The sequence below is a fragment of the Odontesthes bonariensis genome, chromosome 9, assembly GCF_027942865.1.
Source record: "Odontesthes bonariensis isolate fOdoBon6 chromosome 9, fOdoBon6.hap1, whole genome shotgun sequence".
In the NCBI taxonomy this organism is placed as follows: domain Eukaryota; kingdom Metazoa; phylum Chordata; class Actinopteri; order Atheriniformes; family Atherinopsidae; genus Odontesthes; species Odontesthes bonariensis.
In genome coordinates, this window is record NC_134514.1 from 38,875,840 (window position 1) to 38,897,470 (window position 21,631).

The 21,631-nt window shown below is 44.0% G+C and overlaps 2 protein-coding genes across 5 annotated transcripts in view; both read right to left on the bottom strand.

The window, feature by feature from the left end:
- Nucleotides 1-6,255, bottom strand: part of sgsm2 (small G protein signaling modulator 2) — a 157,230-nt gene extending 150,975 nt beyond the window's left edge. For all 3 annotated transcript variants that reach the window (XM_075474204.1, XM_075474203.1, XM_075474202.1), the window contains exon 1: nucleotides 5,700-6,255. In XM_075474204.1, coding sequence (XP_075330319.1) covers nucleotides 5,700-5,759 — 60 coding nt within the window. In that variant the 5' untranslated portion in view covers nucleotides 5,760-6,255. The remainder of the gene's footprint in view (nucleotides 1-5,699) is intronic.
- A 1,546-nt stretch (nucleotides 6,256-7,801) lies between these two features.
- tnfaip1 (tumor necrosis factor, alpha-induced protein 1 (endothelial)) lies at nucleotides 7,802-21,425 on the bottom strand. Of its 2 annotated transcripts, none has more exons than XM_075474213.1 (7): nucleotides 21,308-21,425; nucleotides 19,986-20,341; nucleotides 19,497-19,666; nucleotides 13,083-13,166; nucleotides 12,700-12,752; nucleotides 12,411-12,606; nucleotides 7,802-9,451 (listed from the first exon to the last, which is right to left on the bottom strand). In XM_075474213.1, exons 2-7 carry the CDS (start codon nucleotides 20,230-20,232, stop codon nucleotides 9,221-9,223), a joined length of 981 nt encoding a protein of 326 aa, XP_075330328.1. In that variant the 5' UTR covers nucleotides 20,233-20,341; nucleotides 21,308-21,425; the 3' UTR covers nucleotides 7,802-9,220. The 2 variants fall into 2 exon arrangements, with proteins under 2 accessions (XP_075330328.1, XP_075330329.1); XM_075474214.1 differs by lacking the exon at nucleotides 21,308-21,425 and adding an exon at nucleotides 21,021-21,289.
- Between the last annotated feature and the right edge of the window lie 206 nt (nucleotides 21,426-21,631).

The window sequence follows — 21,631 nt, forward strand, 5'->3', positions numbered from 1 at the left end:
GGAAAATATTGTGTTGCTGGAGGGCCAAATGGTGTTAGTTGCAAAAATAGCAGCTTCTCTGCACATGTTTCCCAAACTAAAAAATACTGGAACTGAGGCTGACAAGGAGAAGGCAAAGACAAGAGCACGGTGGATCGTATCACTGCCTGCTGCCTGCTGCCGCCTGCCGATAGCTGCACCTGTTACGGTGTTTGCTGCTCGGAAGCAGGGGACTGCTCGGTCTGCTCTTCGATCTACACACATATCCAGGTAGAATTTGGCGCCGTTGTGAGTGGCTGGCCGTCTACCTCTGCTAGCTTTTTTTGTGTTTTGTCATGTTTTTATCGTTTTCATTACTACTGATGCATGATCGCCTGAGTCTCTTGAAAATCAGAGATTCTGTGGACATAATATCGATAACGTCAACGATGAGACAAAGCCACCGCCACCTGTTTTGGCGTCTGTACCCTCTTACCTATGGCATCTACCTGGTCGGTTGCCACGCAGCAGCCGTCGCAGAAGACGTGGAAAGAGAAGTGGAGTAATATGTCGGCTGAAAGCCCACCTGGCTTTGCCCTCCACCAACAACGCTCGCCATCTGCTGTCTGGTCTCTCCGGTGATTGCGCCGGCTACGACATCCGAGGCTCCGTGGATCAGTCCTACCGATGGCTGCTGTCAGTCGTGCCGAGGCCGGGTGCCCATCTCCCTGCCGCCGACCCGTGAGGATCCGCAGATGGGGCCGCACACTGGAGGATCTCCGACCCGTTAATCCACGCCATTGTTTATTAAGCTTACATTAAAACCATGTTATTATCACATACGTTTTTTTTTAAGTGGCTGGATTTCAAAGTGCCACTTCGTTAGGTTTCAACGTGTCAAAGACAGCGCAGCAGAATGCCATATCTGCCAAACCGGCATGTTCAAATCTTTTCCAGTTTACCACAGCAAACATACACTATTGTGTCATTTGATTGATAGCATCTTAATAATAATCAGCGTGTAGTAGGAGCGATGGCTGTTTTGTGCCTGCCGATCCTGTGCCAAAAATGGTAACTTTCTTTCATTTCCATTACCCATACGGGAGGTGCAGAGAGCCTCTACAATATAGATATTAAATCGATTTGTGTGGCTTAAATTCAACGAAAGTTTTTCCACATAATGTTAGAGGTGTGTTCTTTCGACCTGCTGATGTTTGTATCAGAATTTTGGTTCCTTTATGAGATATAGGTCCATCAAATGTATGTTGTTTTCGCAGCCAGCCATACTAGCAAATAAGGGAGTCAACCCTATGACGTCACGGTCACGTGGCCAATTTCGCACCAAAGGCCACATAATTCACACTTTTAAATGGCCGTTTTAACAAGTTATGCCCGGAAAATTTAGTTCAAGGTGGATTGATGGTTTTAGAAAAAGACAAAAATTTTATTTGAATGATAGATGAACATTCGTTTCAGTTCATCTTTAACTCGTGTTTCCCTGTTCCAACAGATATCCTTTGAATGGTGTTACAGTGTTTGTTGTCCCCTCTTTTCTGTCTTCTCAAACCCCAGCTGGTGGAGGCGGATGGCCACCCTTCCTGAGTCTGGTTCTGCCAGAGGTTTCTTCCTGTTCAAAGGGAGTCGTTTCTCTCCACAGTCGCCTCAATTGGCTCTATATGAAATAATTAGATTTTTTTGTGAATAATTATGATTACAATGAATTGAATTCCAATTGACTTGAATTGGACTTTATTATCTAAGTGCCTTGAGATGACATTTGTTGCATTTGGCACTATATAAATAAAAATGAATTGAAAAAAATGTAATTGAATTGCTGATGGTTTACAAATCCCAGAACGGTTTAGGCCCAAAATACATCTGTGATATGTTCAGAGAATATAAACCCAGCAGAGCTCTTAGATCCAAGGACTCAGGTCAGCTGGTCCAGTCCAGAGTCCAGACTAAACATGGAGAAGCAGCATTTAGCTGTTATGCTGCAAACAAGTGGAACAAACTGCCAGTGGAGATTAAACTTTCACATTTTTAAATCCAGGTTAAAAACATTTCTTTTCTCATGTGTCTATGCATGAAATCTGCACGCTATCTTTGAACTTATCTGGAATGTTGCTTGTTTTTAATCATTTTAATTATTTTATTTGTTTCTCTTTTATTCTTTTATGTATTTTTAATGCTTCTTCCACTCCCTGCTGCCATGTTTTTATTTTATGTAAAGCACTTTGAATTGTTTTGTACATGAAATGTGCTATATAAATAAATTTGACTTGACTAATATATATATATATATATATATATATATATATATATATATCGCATATACATAGTATATAGTGTATATATACTATATAGTGTATATGTAGTATATAGTAGGGATGTCAGTCTCACTGTTGTTTTTTGTAACGTTCAAAAGTTTTTAATAAATAAGTATGTTGAAGTACATGGAATTTATTGTTTTGGGTATCGAGAATCGTGGAATTTCACTGGTATTGGCTTCTGTCACACGGTGAGGTCAAGTTGGGTTTTTGTCTTGTCTCCATGTTTTGTTATTTCCTGTTTTATTTTGAAGAGTAACTCTCCTCTTGTTTCAGGTCTCTTGCCCTTCCTCATGTGTCACCCGTTGGAGTGTCTTCCCTGATTCCTGGTTGTGTCCACCTGTTTCCCGTTACCTCATGTGTCTGATAGTCTGCGTCTCCCTTTGTCTTCTGCCTGAGTGTTTCCTTCTGTCGTTCACCCGAGCCTGTCACAGTAAACCTTGCCTTGCTAGTTCAAATACTAAGCCACCATTCTTTGCCTCCTTGCTAGAGATTTTTGTTTGTAAATTACGTAAACTAGTCTTAAGTTTTCATAGCCATTTTTGATAGCCTCCTTTAGGAGTGATTTTTGTTAGAGATAACGTTTCAAAGATTTTGTAGAGCCTCCGGTTTTTTAGGAGTGCATTTGGTTGTTTTGTTTCTAGTCCGGAGTTGTTTTTCCTCCTTAGTGATTTTTGGTTTATAGATCTTAGTTAATTGCCCTCCTCTTAGCAGAGTGAGTTTTGGTTGTTTTTTCCTCTTTTATTTATTAAGTTTTATAGAATATATAGAATAACGTTTTCATAGCTTATAATTTCATCAATTCGTATTGGTGGTTGGATATATATAATAAAATCTGCCCTATTGGATACTCTGCATCTGAGTCCTCTTTCAAGCCCAGGTCTAACAGTATTGTATACTAAATGTCTGGTATCGTGACATCCCTAGTATATAATGTTTAGTTTATAGTGTATATATACACTGTACAGTGTATATTTTTCTCAGCTTTAAACCCAAATGAAAGGCTTTATGCTTATTTGATGGGTAGGAAATACTAATGTATCAATATCTCTAACAGGACTATAAATATGTGTTACACATAGATATGTTTTTGATATAACAACAAGCTTATGGACAGCTCTCGCATTGATGCTATCTTGTATCTATAAAACAACAGAAGTAGATAAAGCAAGTCAAAGAAAACACATGTAATTTACTCTACATGATAGATAGATACTTTATGGATCCCAAAGGTTGTTTTTTTTGTTGTTTCTTTTTAGATAGATAGATGCAACAACCAATAATCATACAACTGATGCTCCCAATCAGAACTAAAACACAAGTTATGATTGGAGGTGGGTTTGAATATGTAGCTTGCCGCATCAACACGCAGCATCCAGTGACCCTAGAATGTAACATTCGACTTTATTTCCCTGAAGATCTGTCTTTAGCAGAGGCAGATCCCTGCCACCTGCAGACATTCGGAGAATCCAACTCTTTGCAATGACTCACTTATTTGAAGACCCAAACTTGTGGGTGACTGCGCAGAAGTATTTAATCTGGATATTCAAGCTGATTCGTTGCGGTAATTCAGGCAAGGTTTAGTACACATGTGCTTAAATTAAACTTGTTTAAATCCTATTGAACACCTGTTGTAACTCACTTGTGATTTGGAGAATAATCAATGCCAATTGGCTGCTTGCCATGAAGCATTATTTGTCAGTTACAGAGGAGGTCTGCTCAATTTGTCACACTTTCCCGAGCAGAGGTGAGTTCTGTCTTCTCAGTGTCAATGGTAATGGTGTTCTATCCCCCGGGACCCCCACAGCTGGCTTTTTTTCTCCACCAGATGACTGTTGCAGGTCTTCTGGAGGGGCCTGAACTAAAGCGACCTCTCTCTGTTTCAGTGGCACCATTAACAAGTTTTTTTCTTACTGAAAACACCCCACCAACTAAGAAGTTTTAATAAATGCATCTGATATGATGAGATTCAAGACAAAACACCAAATCCTGATTAAATGAAGCAATTTCAGTGAGTGGAATTAAACAAACAACTGAGATATATCATTTGGTAAATGTGAAGCTTTTTAGATCACACAGCATACGAAGCTGCTTATGAAACCCGACGGTTCCCCGACCACTACCCCGAGCTGTGTGATGGAGCTGTGTGATGGAGCTGTGTGATGGAGCTGTGTGATGGAGCTGTGTGATGGAGCTGTGTGATGGAGCTGTGATGAAGCTGTGTGATGGAGCTGTGATGGAGCTGTGTGATGGAGCTGTGATGGAGCTCTGTGATGGAGCTGTGTGATGGAGCTGTGATGGAGCTGTGTGATGGAGCTGTGTGATGGAGCTGTGTGATGGAGCTGTGATGGAGCTCTGTGATGGAGCTGTGTGATGGAGCTGTGATGGAGCTGTGTGATGGAGCTGTGATGGAGCTGTGTGATGGAGCTGTGATGGAGCTGTGATGGAGCTGTGTGATGGAGCTGTGATGGAGCTGTGATGAAGCTGTGTGATGGAGCTGTGTGATGGAGCTGTGATGGAGCTGTGTGATGGAGCTGTGATGGAGCTGTGATGGAGCTGTGATGGAGCTCTGTGATGGAGCTGTGTGATGGAGCTGTGTGATGGAGCTGTGATGGAGCTGTGATGGAGCTGTGTGATGGAGCTGTGAGATGGAGCTGTGTGATGGAGCTGTGATGGAGCTGTGTGATGGAGCTGTGTGATGGAGCTGAGACGGAGCTGTGTGATGGAGCTGTGATGGAGCTGTGTGATGGAGCTGTGATGGAGCTGTGTGATGGAGCTGTGATGGAGCTGTGTGATGGAGCTGTGTGATGGAGCTGTGATGGAGCTGTGTGATGGAGCTGTGTGATGGAGCTGTGATGGAGCTGTGATGGAGCTGTGTGATGGAGCTGTGTGATGGAGCTGTGATGGAGCTGTGATGGAGCTGTGTGATGGAGCTGTGATGGAGCTGTGATGGAGCTGTGTGATGGAGCTGTGATGGAGCTGTGTGATGGAGCTGCTACACCTCCCTCTATAATATTGTTGACAGTGATCTGAATGCAGCTGTAATATAATAAAATGTTCATTTGAGGGAAATCATCTCATTTCATCTCATCTCCTCTGTGCTGATCCTCAGGCTGTGCTGGTGTTACAGTAATTAATATCTGATAATAATGGAAGTTTTCTTTGTGTTTTTATAAAAATCAGTCAGATCCATGAAACAATATTTAATCTCGGAACACATCCAGCACAGGAACATTAGCAGGAGCACTTTAGCTAGCGCCACTTTCCAACTCTGGCTCTAAATGTTGCAGAGTGAGCCAGAGTTGGTGCACCTGTCCGTCAGCACTTCCACATTCTGAGGCTGTTTGGAAGGAAACACTCCGGAGAAAACCCACTGTGAGCCGCACAGGGCCGCCAAACACCAGCGCCTACCTCTCGTTTGACGTTCCATAATAATTTCTCCTTGTGTTCTTCCTCCGTGCAGCCCTCCATGTCCGTCCGTCCGTCCGTCCGTCGGTGGTCCGCGGTGTGTTCGGCAGCAGCTCAGTCCACCTGACACTCTGAGTCCGCTCTCCCCGGCCTTTCAGAACCTTTTATTCCGTTTCCTTCTCGCCTCGCTCCGCTGGACTCTGACGCAGCCGAGCTACTTGACGGCGACGTCAGAGGATCCGCCTTTCTCCCGATACTGATCAATGGAGGAGGAAAAGAGGCTGAAATGAGCGGCGCTCACAGCCCCGCCCCGGCCTGCAGCCTCCCACCATACGCCACCTCAACCTGTAGAACGCACCGGTTATTTTTAGCATTTTCTCCCGGGGAAGTGCTGGGGCCGATCCACTGTGGAAGGTGGGGAAATGCTGGCATGTGGGTTTGTCAGCTGCTCAGGAAGAATTCCCCCAGGGGAGCATGATAAATGCTTTTTTTTACAGCAGTAAAAATAAACTAAAGAAAAGGCAAATAGGAATGGTGTTGGCACATTGTCTGTGCTCGTGTCAGGCCAATGCAACATGCTGCAAAAGCAATGACATCACAGCAACCTCCTGCCGCATGTGCCTCCATGTGGGCTGAGCGTGCACCTGCAGCCACCGGTGGGTTACTCATTCCTTATTGGAATATTTCACATTTACTCCAAATGTTGTGTCTTTTGACTCCAACAGTGACTTTGATTTTACAACCAAATTGAGATATATTAGCCATCATGTAACTGGCAACCATGGGTAAAGGTGTTTCTTTGCTCAGAAGCATCAATGTTTTCTTCTCTTCCATCAAACTATGGTGTGTCAGGTCATCTTCCAGTGTGGCTTCTTTCACTCTCTCCTTTTTGGTTCAGTGTATTACCCAAACAATCTTCAACATGAAGACTTCACCTTTGGTTCAAAGTGAACATTATTACATTTATCCATCCATCCGTTTTCTGTAGTAACCCAGCTCAGGGTGGCAGGGTGGCTGGGCGGCCGGAGCGTATCCCAGGATCTGTGGAAGCAGCTGCCAGTTTGGGCAGGGAGGCACCCTCTCTACCTCTAAGATCAGGCTTAAGCTCTCATTTTGATAAAGCTCATAGTTTGGGCAGGCTCTGGTGAGCATGCTGTTACTGACCCGTCTTCACTGAGCTTTCTTTACTCTTCATGTATCGTCACTAACTTTGTTTTCCATTCTTGCGTATTTTTGTGTGTTTGTGTCTCTCCACCATTGATGGATCTGGTTCCGCTGGAGGTCTCTTCCTGTTAAAAGAGATTTTCCGTTCCATTGCTGCCAGCAGTTTTAATCTTCATATTCACAAATTGGGATTTTCTAAGCACAATTACACTTAATTGGACTGCATTATATAGATAACAATGAATTGATATCCTTCATAGACAGAAGCTTGTGTGACACATTATTTCCTTAATCATTTGGTCAGTGCTGTTATTTCCTCATTTGAAGTCTTCCAACTGGTCCCAGGCAGTTGGACATCCCGTCTCTTCCTCTTTTCCCTCTCCCTTTCTAATCTGAATCGGTGTAATAATTCGGATTTTACAATTCAAGGATGTCACTTCGTGTTGACAAGTTGTGGAAAGTGGAATATAATAGCTCAGATGAAAAAGCATCTATTATTCTAACAATATCTCATGCACAGTAGAAGGCACCAGAGCCTGCCCATCAGCATTTTTCATCTCATGCACAATCATCAGGCAAGTCTGTAGTCAGGCCCTGTTATCATGTTTTTGCATTTCATCATTTCAGGGTGTATGTCCTGTATTTGTGTAATGAGGAAGAGTGACACCTTATTTAGCTGATGCCTTTATCCATCCAGACACTCCTGAGTCAATCAGCACCTGGGTAATCATTTCAGAGCATGGATGGGTTCTTCAAAGCCCTTCACAGTTCGCTTTCACACAGACTCATGCAGCGCTTATTCCCTGTCATACGCACATTCCCACAGTGTGGGGTTTATCATCCAAGGAGACACTGATGCATAGAGGGGCTGGTGAACAACTGCCCCATCACCTGAGTTACTTCCACCCTGGTCAAGTCTTGATTCATTTCAACATGTATGTTTAGAAGGTTTGTAAATTTATTTTGCTCCCAACTCTTCTGAGAAGTTAAAAAAAAAAAAAAAAAAAGGTAGAACTACGGTGCAACATTCCTGAAAAAGTTGAACTATTCAGGCATGACTCAGACAATCAGATAAAGAGCAGGGTTGTAAACACACATGAAGAAAAAAATTCAAACTGAAGCTGGAAGGAAGCCATTATTATTGCATCTAGCATTTAGGCAGATGTTAGCCTTAAAATGCTAATCACCCAGAGGTACCCGGAGCCGGCTAACTGTGGTTTATCACACCAACAATGTTCCATTCACACAGATACTGTGAGCAGCCCATCCAAAAGTGGAGCTTTAATTTAACTGCCCACATGCTTTTTAAGGGCAATGTAAAGGCTTTTTTCCTGCTGAGTAGTACTCAACTCTGCTTTTTACCCATTTACTGCAGGTCACACCTGGTATTAACCATCTGTAGCATCTCCTCGGCCATGGTTCCAATTGGAGCTGAGATGATACTAAACAGTGGTGTGAAAGCACTGGTTGGTTCCTGTTGATAAACCCAGAGTATACATTTCTATAAAGCTCTTTTTCCCATCACTGCCTGGAGGTGAGCTCTGCACTGCAGGGGGTTTTCTTGCTCTGAAAGATAGAAAAAACACCAATGCAATGACCAAAAACACAACCCAAGAAGTTTGGTCTCTTCACGCTCACAGCAGCATCTTATGATGCAATGCATCCAGCTGCTGATCCTCCCCACTCTGAGGACATACCATCTGTAAGGAAGATCCAAGTAGTTGAGTGGCATTAATGGCAAATTCCAATTCCACTTATATCAACAGGAACTCCAAAAATAAAAAATAAAAATCAGGCTTTAAAACATGATGATTTGAATGGAGTCAACAAAGAGACAGATATTTTACTGTGGAACACAGGATACCATGACATTTGGGTGGATTTTCCCCAAAAACAGGACAAAGACGCACAAAGTAAGAATAACAATACGTTTTATCTTCACAACTGGTAAAAGGCTTTCTGGTAAGCAGCATTTTAGCACATGATAGGGACATACCAACGAGATCTTTGGCAAACAACAGGCTTCTTCCAACAATACTATTCCAACAATAGTTCTACCAAGAGATAGTGCATATTAGTGATTTTTATTTCCTCCATTACCAATTTCCATTTCATAAAAAGCTACAGATCTGTAGATATTTGAAGCAGCCGCTCTGGATCCTTTGATAGTAATGAATCAACCATGATGGACAGAGCGGACCAACATCTAGAGTAAAACATGAGAATTACACAAGGGCCACGGTATGGACCTCCTTTAGATCCGAGTAGAACAAGTAAGATCAAAGATTCCACAAAGGTAGGAGCATCTTAAGCTTTCAAAAGAAAAAAGCAGGGTTAAATCTGTCCGGGGGTCTGTGGTCTCAGTGTCCCAGTGGTCGATCATCATACGTGCTGTACCTCTTGACGTGAATGCGCCGAACACGCTCGCGCTGCTCGGGTCCTCCAGGCCCCTCCTCGTCTTCGCTGTGAGAACCGCAGTTGTTGTAGCTCCGGCGTGTGGCCTCCAGCAGGGAGTTGTCAGGCAGCGGCATTGTCTCATAGAGCAAGGTGTTCAGAGTCTCTTCATAGATGCGAGCTTCAGGGAACTCCACCTACGTCAGGGGACAGTTTGCAGATTACTAATGGACCTACTCATGCAGTACAAATCTGTGTATCAGGTTCCAAACACAGAGCTTCTAAAGAAAGGAATTACAGAACCGGATTCCTTTGTGTTCCAACCTTTTTGGATTTTTAGTTGAAAATAAAATAACACTGTCGCTGTGTTTTTTATTGGACCAAAATGCGATTATGGGATCTTTTACCCTCTTGCCATTGCACATTATTCAACCTATGAGAGTCCACTCCAAAGCAACACTACTACCATGTTAATAATGGCATCATCTCACAGTGACTGTGTTAGGCTACGGCTACACGAAAATGAAACAAGGGTTTTTTTGAAAACGGGTACGAAAATTATTGCGACCACAAGGGAAAGCTTCTGTAAAGACTCAGGTCCAGATGGAAACGATGGAAACGCTGAAAACGATGCAGTACACACGCCACACCTCTATGTGCGCTGTAAGCCACCCCCACCAGTTACACCAGAACAATAGAAGAAGCAATGCGCATGCGTGTACGCCCCTAATTCTACCAGCGTGAAGCTCACGTTGTTCCTTCAACAACGCCGCTGTAGTTAGCAGTGTCTGCAGCAGTGCTGCTATCAATGTTGTGGGGTCCATAATGATCGCTGTCTGTCCTTGTTGTGTTGTCTTCTTCCAGATTTTGAATAGAAGCCGCTTTTTGTTCTGGTCACTGACGTATGTGTATACGTCACTGGCGTTAGCCATGTGGCTGTGACGCAATGTAAACAAATCCGTTTTCGCTGTAACAATGGAAACGAAACAACGCCGTTCTCAGATCTTCCCACTCTGGAACCCGTTCTCAAAAACTATCGTTTTGGGGTAGTGGGAACGCCGGCTCCGTGTGGCCGCGACAGCCAAACGATAAGAAAAAGTATCATTTACAGTGAAAAACGTTTCCGTGTAGCCGTAGCCTAAAGGCTCTAGCATGGTTGCCGCGTCTGCTAGCGCGAGCGGTGTTGATGACGTCACGATTTCGTGCCCGCCATATATAGTGGCGCAAGTCGATGCACCAGTAGTTGCAATTTTCTCCGTCACAGAGGTGGCGCTGCTACGTTAAGGTTACCGCTACTCTACAACCACGAAAGTGGAGAAGAAAACAATGCCGCTGTCAAGAGCAGGAATACTGTCATTAATGATACTGCTGCAGTTTTTGGATCATTTTAATTTTTTAATTCAGTTAATAGAGGTGAAGGTCTGAAGCCCCCGGCATCAACAGAGTCTCTGCCCTCTTCTTTGCCTTCACGTATCTGTCCCGTAGCTTCTTCCTCACATTCTTACAGAACTCTCCCTCTTTCCCCAAAGTTCTGCCCATCTCTGTGCACCAGTTTTGGGAGTTTACGTGCTCCCTGTGCTGTTTCACTGCAGTTTCGTACAGCTGCCTGTACAAACGCACCTCCTCACTGAGCCTGGTCTCACATCGGTCCATCCGGTTCGTTGTTCGCGGCGCCGCCAAGTTACAAAAATCGACTGGTGCACGACAACGCGCTGCGCCGTCTGTTCAAGGCAAGCGCCAGGCCTGAAACGGCATTTTGACGTCACGGTCCGCCACCGCCGTGACAGACGCATCAACCATGCTACCGCCTTTAGTTTCACGTTCCATTAAAAACAATATGCTTTGACTATCAATCAGGTCTCTTTGTGATGGTTCTGCTGCTCCCTTCCACTACATCAGGGAACCTGCGAGACTTCCACTGTGGGGAGGATCTGAGGATAGAAAGCATTGCAATTCGGAATTATAGAAAAGAACAACATTTGTACTATGGGGTGCCCTAAAAAGCATTTTTCTGGCTGACAATCTTCAGTCGTGAACAAAAGCTTACATTTAAAATTTTGGGCACAAGTCGGAACATTTTAAGGACTGAAAACCGGGCCTCAACGTGCTCACTGTGAATGCGTTCATATGGTTACCACAATATCCTGAACAGATCATCGCCCTGAACAGATCATCACCCTGAACAGATCGTCGCCCTGAACAGATCATCGCCCTGAACAGATCATCGCCCTGAACAGATCATCGTCCTGAACAGATCATCGTCCTGAACAGATCGCCCTGAACAGATCGTCCTGAACAGATCATCGCCCTGAACAGATCATCACCCTGAACAGATCGTCGCCCTGAACAGATCGTCGCCCTGAACAGATCACCCTGAACAGATCATCGTCCTGAACAGATCGCCCTGAACAGATCATCGCCCTGAACAGATCGTCGCCCTGAACAGATCGTCGCCCTGAACAGATCGTCGCCCTGAACAGATCGTCGCCCTGAACAGATCGTCGCCCTGAACAGATCGTCGTCCTGAACAGATCGTCGCCCTGAACAGATCATCGTCCTGAACAGATCATCGCCCTGAACAGATCGCCCTGAACAGATCGTCCTGAACAGATCATCGCCCTGAACAGATCGTCCTGAACAGATCGTCCTGAACAGATCGTCCTGAACAGATCATCCCATCCAGTTTCAGCTTCGTTGGGCGAGAGCTGCAAATTTGATTTCAATTCAAACTTCCTACGATTAAAAGTCGTGCACTGCCCATGCAACGCACAGCGAAAGCAAATCAAGCGCTCCCTGTTGACCACCTGCCTGCGTGTGCTAATCACAGCTCTTCCCGGCATGGTGCAGACAGAAGCTTCCTGGATGAAGTTTGAACGAGTAACAACATAAGGACAGATATACAAAGTGTGGAAAGAGAAACCAAATGCCTGGTAACCGTCTGAGGTAACCGTCTGAGGTAACCGTCTGAGGTAACCGTCTGAGGTAACCGTCTGAGGTAACCGTCTGAGGTAACCTGCCTCCGCATACATGGAGAAAAAACGCAAACAAACCCAAACAGATTACAGGCATCCGAGCAAACCCAGCTGGAGGAGACAAGTCCATCAGTTTTCTACACACATGCTTTCTCCTTTTCTTAATCCCATTACTCGTACTTACTTTGGTCTGCTTCTTCTCTGTGGCGTAGAAGATGGAGGTGCAGCACACCTCAGCCAGCTTGCGGCCCTGACCGTAAAAGGACCAGCAGCAGATCTCGTCTCCGATCACGTCTTTCATGAAGAGGACGCGGCCATTGAAGCTCAGGGACAGCCTATCGAAAAGCTCAATGTTCTTCAACAGATTGTCGTCCGAGTTACTGGAAAGAGAAACGGAGAATGGAAGACGAGCACTTTGTTTGGCTCAGAGTTCAAACCTGATGACTGTTAAAGTCAGCTTTGGGATTTCTCACCTGGTGTAGGAGTATTTGTTGTTGCTTCTGTTGTACACCAGCTTCACTACAGGCTAACAGAGGGGCGGACACACATTACACCTTTGGATTTCACAATTATTTACTTCACTTTTATTTTTCCTGCCAACTACTAATTGATAAGAGGTGAAAACGGATAGCTGCAGGCATTCAAATGGAATCTAATCCTGAAACAGGAGATTTAACGAATAAATAAAGTTATTTCATCTTTTTATCTCAACAGAAAACTTAGACCAATCGAGAATTTGCTGTGTCATTAACTGGTAATATTTTTCATTTCAAATGATGGTAATGTTGTAAAAACGATAAAACCATCAGGGTTATATTAATGTCAACCTTGTGCTCTTAAAGTGGCCTCATGTTACCTTTGAGGAGGCCTGGATGAGCTGCTCCTCTTCTTTATTGGAGGTGATCACAGGAATAACACACAGAGGCTGCTCTTTATTGCCCTGTCAAGCAGAAAGAAATAAAAAAAAATACAATGTGTTTTAGACAGCACCTCCTGTATGTGTGTGTGGGCTTCAAAAAGCCAATGAATACCTTCAGTGTGACAGTCCTCAACTCTAATGGCGCATTTCCACTAGCTCGCTTCGGCTCGGCACAGCTCGACGTGCTATTTGCGCGTTTCCACTAGCACGCAGTACCTGCAACCGGGTACACTTTTGGTATCACCTCAGCCCTGGTTCCAAGCAGGCCGAAGCGTTACTAAAACGTGACGTCAGCCGACTGCCTTCCACTGATTGGCCGATGAGTGTCGTCACTGGAAGCATCATAACCGCGCAAAGACCGACTAGAATGTAAATAAATACAAGACTCAAGACAAGACTCCACATTTTACTGCTTCAGTTTGTACTGCCACAAATGGCTTCGCAGAGGAAATCCACTCCTTGGTCGGTCGAGGAGGTCCGGACATTCCTGACTGGTCGCCGTGAAAATGCCGTCACGGAGGTTTCGCGCAGCCGTGTTACGACGACCCCGCCCACGTCGAGGAGACACGAAGTGATACTCGGTTGTAATGGAAACACAACCAAACCGAGCCGTATCGAGCCGTGCCGAGCTAGTGGAACTGCGCCTTAAGATTTTACACATCAGGACAACATAATGAGAAATCATCTGGTCCTCTCCATGTCTTACCACTGGGCTGATTCAACTCAAGCTAAAAACCTGGCCGAGGTCTTTCCTCCTTCACATTGTGTTAACACACACCTGAACAACAATACGTTGGACTGCTCCGTAGCAGCTAAGTGGCTACATGTCTGCTTTGATGGATGTGGGCATTTCTGAGCTTGTATACGTCTGCCTGTAAGGCCTGGAAAGGACCCGATGATGTTTCCATATGCAGCACCTCAGAAATCAGAGAGCATATACTTTCTCTTTCACAATGCCATCAGTTTTGTGAGAGAAGGCTGACTGTTGCTTTGCTTTGGAGCTTACACTGCGCTTAAACCAGGGTTTTACTGAAAACAACTGGAAAACAACTGGATGAATCCAAAGACATGGGAGAGTTCGAGGAAGTGAGCTCAAGTTAAAACAGCTCTTTTGATGAAATTTAATCTTACTCTGCTTTTCAGATTGAAAGTCAGCCGATTGAGATCAGCTGACCAGCTGACTACTTACAACAAGAAATATCTGAAGATGTCTGGAGGGAACGTGGGGAGGGTTGCTGATTCAATTCAGTTTGATTTATAAAGTGCCAAATTACAACAAATGTCATCTCAAGGCACTTCAATAATAAAGTCCAATTCAAACCAATTAGGGTTCAATTCATTGTAATCATAATCCAATTAAATAATTTCAAAATAGTCCAATTCATTCATTCAGAGCCAATTCAAAAACAATTTCCTAGCTAAGGAAACCAGCAGATTGGACCGAAGAGAAGATTCAGTCCAATCTCCCGTCCTGAGCGTGCCTGAGGCGACTGTGAAGAGAAACGACTCCCTTTGAACAGGAAGAAACCTCTGGCAGAACCAGAACCAGGAAGGGTGGCCATCCGCCTCCACCAGCTGGGGTTTGAGAGGACAGAAAAGGGGGGACAACAAACACTGTAACACCATTCAAAGGATACCTGTTGGAACAGGGAAACACGAGTTAATGACCACAATAATGTCACATGTACATAATATCATTTGAGAAATTAAACGGGGGAAAAAGAGAGTAAAGTGAGGAAAGGTGTGACAGATCAGGCCCCCCAGCAGTCTGGGATTAGGGGTGTCATTGGTAGCCAATGAAGACCAATGAAAACCAGTTTAATGCAGTTCCTTTAATCCCAATAACATGTTCAAGTCTGTGTAATAAGATACTGTGATCGACCGTATCAAATGCAGCACTGAGATCCAACAGGACAAGCACAGACACAAGTCCGCTATCAGAGGCTAAGAGGAGATCATTGGCAACTTTCAGCAGTGCAGTTTCTGTGCTATGATGCACTCTGAATCCTGACTGAAACTCTTCAAACAGATTATTTCTGTGGAAATGATCACAAAGCGGAGCTGCTATAACTATTTTTTCAAGAACTTTAGACATAAAAGGGAGATTGGATATAGGTCTATAATGAGCCAACACTTCTGAATCAAGAGTAGGTTTTTTAAGTAAAGGTTTAATTACAGCAACCTTAAAAGTCTGAGGTACATATCCTGTCAACAAAGACAGATTGATCAAATCCAATATGGAAGTGTCAATTAATGGGAAAACCTCCTTGAACAGTCTGGTTGGGATTGGGTCTAAAATACAACTTGATGGTTTAGAAGAGACTATTGCTGTTGTTAGCTCAGAGAGATCAACTGGACAGAAGCCGTCTGAATACAAATCAGGTTCTAAAGATACTTCTAAAGCTGCTGTACTTGATGATACATCACTGATAATAGTGGGAAGGACTCCATCAATCTTCTCTCTGATAGAAACAATTTTATTGATAAAGAAGCTCATGAAATCATCACTGCTGAGAGTTAAAGGAATAACTGGCTCAGCAGAGCTCGGACTCTTAGTCAGACTGGCTACAGTGCTGAAAAGAAAACTGGGATTATTCTTATTCTCTTCTATCAATGATGAATAATAAGCAGTTCTAGCTTTACGAAGGGCTTTCTTATACGTTATTAAACTATCTTTCCAGACTAACTGAGACTCTTCTAAATTAGAGGAACGCCACTGTCTCTCCAGCTTTCTTGCAGTCTGCTTTAAAGCACGCAGCTGTGAATTATACCAAGGAGCCAGCCTCTTCTGACTGATTACCTTCCTTTTCAGAGGGGCAACATTAGCCGCATTCCCACCGTAGGAACCTTCTGCAGTTCCTATAACCTTTTCAGGAACGGGGACGTTTTTTCCCCACATTCGGACATACAGGAACTCGGGACCATGGCCCTCAGTTCCTGGAACCATTTCAGCTCCTTCTCCTCAGCTGGGTCTGTTCTGGGTTCTATAGAACGCTTCTGACGGAGGTGTTTGGTATTTGGTAGCTCCGCCCCTTGCCATGTTGTCAGGGTGAAATGTTTCCTCATACGACATGGACACACCCTTGGCGTGTTTAATAAGTTAAACCTCCACGTGGTCTCCTTTGTCTGCGGCGCTCTGCTCTCCTTCCTTCATGAAACAAGAAGTATGGCCTGCGCTCCATCCTTCGTCTCCTGACTCTCTCTGTGTGCTCTTCCAGCCTCCATGTTAGACGCCCCATGTGATCGCCCATGATTAATATCACCATCATACAGACCATGAACACGGTGGCCTCCCCGCTCTCCATGTTAGCTTCTTGGTGGTGTTTTTTCTTCTCTCCTTACTTTTACCGGGTTTTGTTTTGTTCTGTTTTCTTGTTGAATGTGGCGCTAAAGTAACACGTCGCGGTCGCAGGCGGCTGCGCCGCATCAGTCCCTATCAGGTCCGACTCATGTGGGAATGCAGACTGAAACAGTTCCGCTGGGGAAGGAAAGTTATCAGAACGGAATTCCAGATGGGCCGTTCTTAGAGCTGCTCTGTCCGAATGCGGCTATTGTCCAGTGCTGTACGCATTGAAACTATAGTGCTGTCAACAAGAGAGTCAATTGTTGCTGGAGTAAAGTTTAGGAAGTCGTCCTCTGTCATATCTGCACATGGCAGTGAAGAAAAGGATGATGGAATTAATTCTTTAAATCTGGTTACAGCATCCTCTGATAGACACCTTCTATATGTAAATTTCTTCTCAGAAACTGTATAGTCAAGCAATGTAAACTCAAAGGTTATCAGAAAATGGTCAGATAAGACAGGGTTATGAGGGAACACTGTTAACTGTTCACTCTCAATGCCATAAGTCAGCACAAGATCAAGGGTGTGATTAAGGCAGTGAGTCGGTCTGTGAACACTCTGAGAAAATCCAATAGAGTCTAATATAGAATTAAAGTTCATATTCAGGCTGTCATTTTCAACATCTACATGAATATTAAAGTCACCCACTACAATGACTTTAGCTGTACTCAGCACTAACTGGGATAAAAACTCTGAGAATTCAGACAGAAACTCAGAATAAGGGCCAGGTGGACGATACACAACAACAAACACAAGAGGTTTCTGTGATTTCCACTTTGCGTGGGAAAAACTGAGAATCAGAAATTCAAAAGAGCTCAAACTGACAAGAGGATTTGCTCCTTTTGTGTTAATTGATTGGGTGGGTAGCAGCAGGTGGGAAGCTGCAGAGAAGTGTGTAAGACTACAACTCTGCATCCTGGTCTGAACCCTGGGTTGTCATGTTTTAGGGTGGCAAATAAATTGGTCCATATTTCTAGAAATGAGAGCTGCTCCTTCCAAAGTGGGATGGATGCCGTCTCTCCTCATCAGACCAGGTTTTCTCCAAAAAGATTGCCAATTCAAAAAGAATCTAAAAACACATCTCTTCTCCATGTCCTAATCTTCTTAAACCCACCCCTCCGGCCCTACCCTTCCCCCCTTCTTTTCTCTTGTTAAGTGACCTTGGGTACCCTGAAAGACGCTATACAAGTCCAAGTTATTATTATTATTATTAGTTATCTCTGTAGCCCACGTTGTTTGCTGGACACCATCTAGACAGCCAGCGATTGTAGGACGACATGCGGCTAAACATGTCATCACTGGTCAGATTTGGCAGGGGTCCAGAGAAAACTACGGAGTCCGACATTGTTTTGGCAAAATTACACACCGATGCAACATTCATTTTAGTGACCTCCGATTGGCGTAACCGGGTGTCATTAACGCCGACGTGAATAACTATTTTACCGTATTTACGTTTATCCTTAGCCAGCAGTTTTAAATAGGATTCTATGTCGCCCGCTCTGGCCCCTGGAATGCATTTGACTATGGCCGCTGGTGTCTCTAATGCCACGTTTCTGACTATGGAGCTGCCAGTTACCAGGGTTTTGTCCTCAGCGGGTGTGTCGCTGAGTGGGGAAAATCTGTTTGAAGCGTGGACAGGTCGATGGTGAACAACGGGCTTGACTTTAGAGCTATGCCTCTTCCTGACAGTCACCCAGCCACGATGTAATCCTGGCTGCTCAGGTTCTGCTAGGGCAGAGATACTCATTGCGCGGCTCCCCAAGCTTTAATTGGTGGCTTGCACTCGCATAGTAGCTTATAACAATATGGTAACAATACATTTTTTCAAATAACATTCAGAGAATACTGCACAGTAAGTATTTTTATTAAGGCTTAATGGTGTTTCCTGAAGGGGGTACTGTTAAACCTGGCAACGCAGCCCGCTTAAACCACCGTCACACTTGACCGCCGAGCATGCTAGCTCCTTTAGCCAGCGCGAGATGCAGGCACAATCGTTTTTTAATTAAAAAAAGGGCAAAAACCAGCACAAAAACCATGCTCATCTTGAATGTCTCACTATGATTACAACAACAAACTATAAATACAACATGAAGAAAGTCGAGGACATGCATGCCAGCTTCCTCTTATCCCAGTATTAAGGTAAATGTGGTCTTAATTGAAAATGTATTGGCTGTGTTGTTTCTTTTTTTGTGGGATGTTTTATATGTAGAAATGCATATTTGCAAAAGGGAACTCAGTATGTTGTCGTAAAAGTGGCTCTTCCCTTGATTTTGCTCTGCCAATGTGGCTCTTGTGAAAAAAAATAGTGAGTATCACTGTGCTAGGGGGTGACTAATGGAGCTAGCTACGCTAGAGGGCTAAAGGGACCTGGCTCGCTATCGGTTGATTTTCAACAGTGCAGAGCCGAGCTTCCAATTCAGATAACCTCGCCTCCAAAACTACAAAAAGACTACATTTGTTACATGTACCATTATCGCTAAAGGAGGCAGAGGAGTAACTAAACATCTGACACACGGAGCAGGTGAAAGCAGGAGATGGAGGGAGAGAACTGGTAGCCATGCTACGCTAGAGAACCAGACACACCGCTAAAAAGTGAGAATAAAGATTAAAGATCTGTAGGAGTGTGTTAGAACAGAACGGTAAGCTATAGAGTTAACTATGCAAAAATGTGTAAGTTATAGGGAGAAATAAAGTGATTATCAGTACTCCAAGCGGAGCAAGAAATTCCACAGTGCACAAGCAAGGTAACAGGAAGTGATGCAACACGTCTTACCGTAAAACTGTTTCCTCATGTCTGCTGATCTAAGGTCTTTCCATTAAATATGATAGTTCTGAATCTGTTCAGTGAATTTTGAACTGTGGTCAAATAACTAAATCTCACACATTTTATGCTAATAAAAACCTGTGGTCTGTCGTTTAATTTCAAATAGAATCTTTTGAAGAACCGAGCCGGAGCAGTCCAAATATGCATGGAAATATGTACATCAGTCTGTACAGTTAGCACTGACCTGCAGGGTGTTTTGACAAAGTTCTATGAGGCCTTGGATGAGGTAGTACTTTGCCTCAGCCAACAGCTCCTGGACAGCCTGACGGCCTTTGGGTAAAGTGAGACTGCCGTCCCGCAGGTAGGAGAGGATGCTGTCAAAGTGTTTCCCACCACGGTCAATCAGGATCCAACCTGAAATGGAAGCAGACTGCCCTGAAAAGGTGGACACTGAAACCAATGAAACGAGTCACGATGAAGAGCATCAGTGGGTCGAGCGCTTTGAACAGATTTTCAGGTAATGTGTGATTTAACTGAACGGTAACTGTTAGAGGTTGCTGTGTTAATATTTGTATCAATTATCCTTAAATTATTTGACAAATACAATGTAGATATGGACAAACTACAGTAGTCTGAGCACATGTAGACAGATTTGGGTAAAAAGATGACAGACTAATAAGGATTTTAGAGTCGTTGATCAGCTAAATTGAGCCTGCAGGTCAGATTTGCTGACCTTCTTTATCTGTGAACACTTCTTTCTTTCCACTGAACATGGCTTTCAGCATGGAGTTTTCCCTGGTCAGCACTTGCAGTGTGGTGTAAAACAGCATCCCTCCAACATTGAGCCGAACATACTTGTTGCCCAGACCAACCGCTCCTCGATAACTGCAGGTCTTGGTCTTGGGACAAGCCAGAGGAGGGGCTGGAGAGGTGTGCTCAGACTGGCTGTGCTGTTGGGAAAGGCAGCTTTCCCCAGACATGTCCCTTTGGAGGTAGATGACCACCCTGCAGACGGAGGTCCGAAGGTCCCCCGCCGTGGTGACAGCTACTGATGAGGCCACCACAACCTGTCACTGCTCCATGTCATTCCTAGAAAAACACAGAGCCCAAATTGAACACAGCAATTATCCAGGAGCACAAAGAAAGTTAGTGTTAATGGAGACGACTGTGAAACTTGTGTAGCAAGACAACCAATGACAGAAGACATTGGAGCGACTCACAGTGGAAACCACCCACCCTACTGGGGCTGGGGCAGAAACTAAAGGGGCAGAATGAGGTGCGCAGGCGTGGAATCACAGACATCTGCAATTTAGGGCAGATCATTCATCTTGACAAGACTCAAGAGTGAACAGTTGAATCCTTGAACACCACCAACTTTGGAAATAATTCGATTTACATGTGTGACATCTTAATAAACCAAGCTGAAATGTCGAGTTATGCCAACTCCATAGGATGTTACAGGTCTATCCAACAAATGCTCGCTTTTACCTTGAAAGTGCCACAGTAGAACTGGCAAAAGTGACTTTAACTAGCTCGTGTTGGACTCAACCCCAGAAGAAAATAAGCTCAGTTAGGTGAACGATGGTTAGCTAATTAATGAGGTCAACAATAAGTCGTCGGGAAGGGATGAAGCGCAGTAACGTGATGATTGGACTCAATTTACAAAACACGCTTTACAAACTTAACCACTAACATGGAAGAACGCAACTTCAGCACTTTGTTTGGTCGGGACTTTACCACTGAGGAGCTAGCTCTTAAGCTTTATTACCTTTGCGTCAAATCCTTCTTCTGTCACTTCAAACGTTAGAAAATGGGGAAGTTCTCAATTCAGTTCAAAACTTACACATTTCACACAAGGTTCAAACTGAACTGAAATGCATGGATGCTCAAGCACTCATCTCATTTCCAATTAGCAGAACATTTGAAGAGTTTCAAATTTGACCAGATCAACCAAACAAAAAAGTCCCATTAAATAGTTTCCTAGTGGAGTGCGTAACGTTGGAGTACAGTTAACCTCATACAGGAGACCATCCGCCATATTTAACGACCACTTACCGTCTTCCCAGTGCTAGGTTTACGGGTTGTTAGTAAATTTCTACTGCAGAGGGGAAAAAAATCTACAAGTGACAACAAAAATCATTTAAAAAAAAAAAAAAAAAAAGTACGAAAGCCTGAACTCCTTCTTCTTCAGCTCAATTTATGTTGTAATTTACGACACGAAATAAAATGCTGCCCTCCACCGAGCATTTTTAGGCATTACAAGCTCATTGGAAGTTTAACGGAAACGGTCTTCTTCTTCTTCCCCCTCTGAATGGAGGCGCATATTATAATATATATTATAAAGTTACTAAGAAGTAAATTAAGAAGTTACGTCTCGTT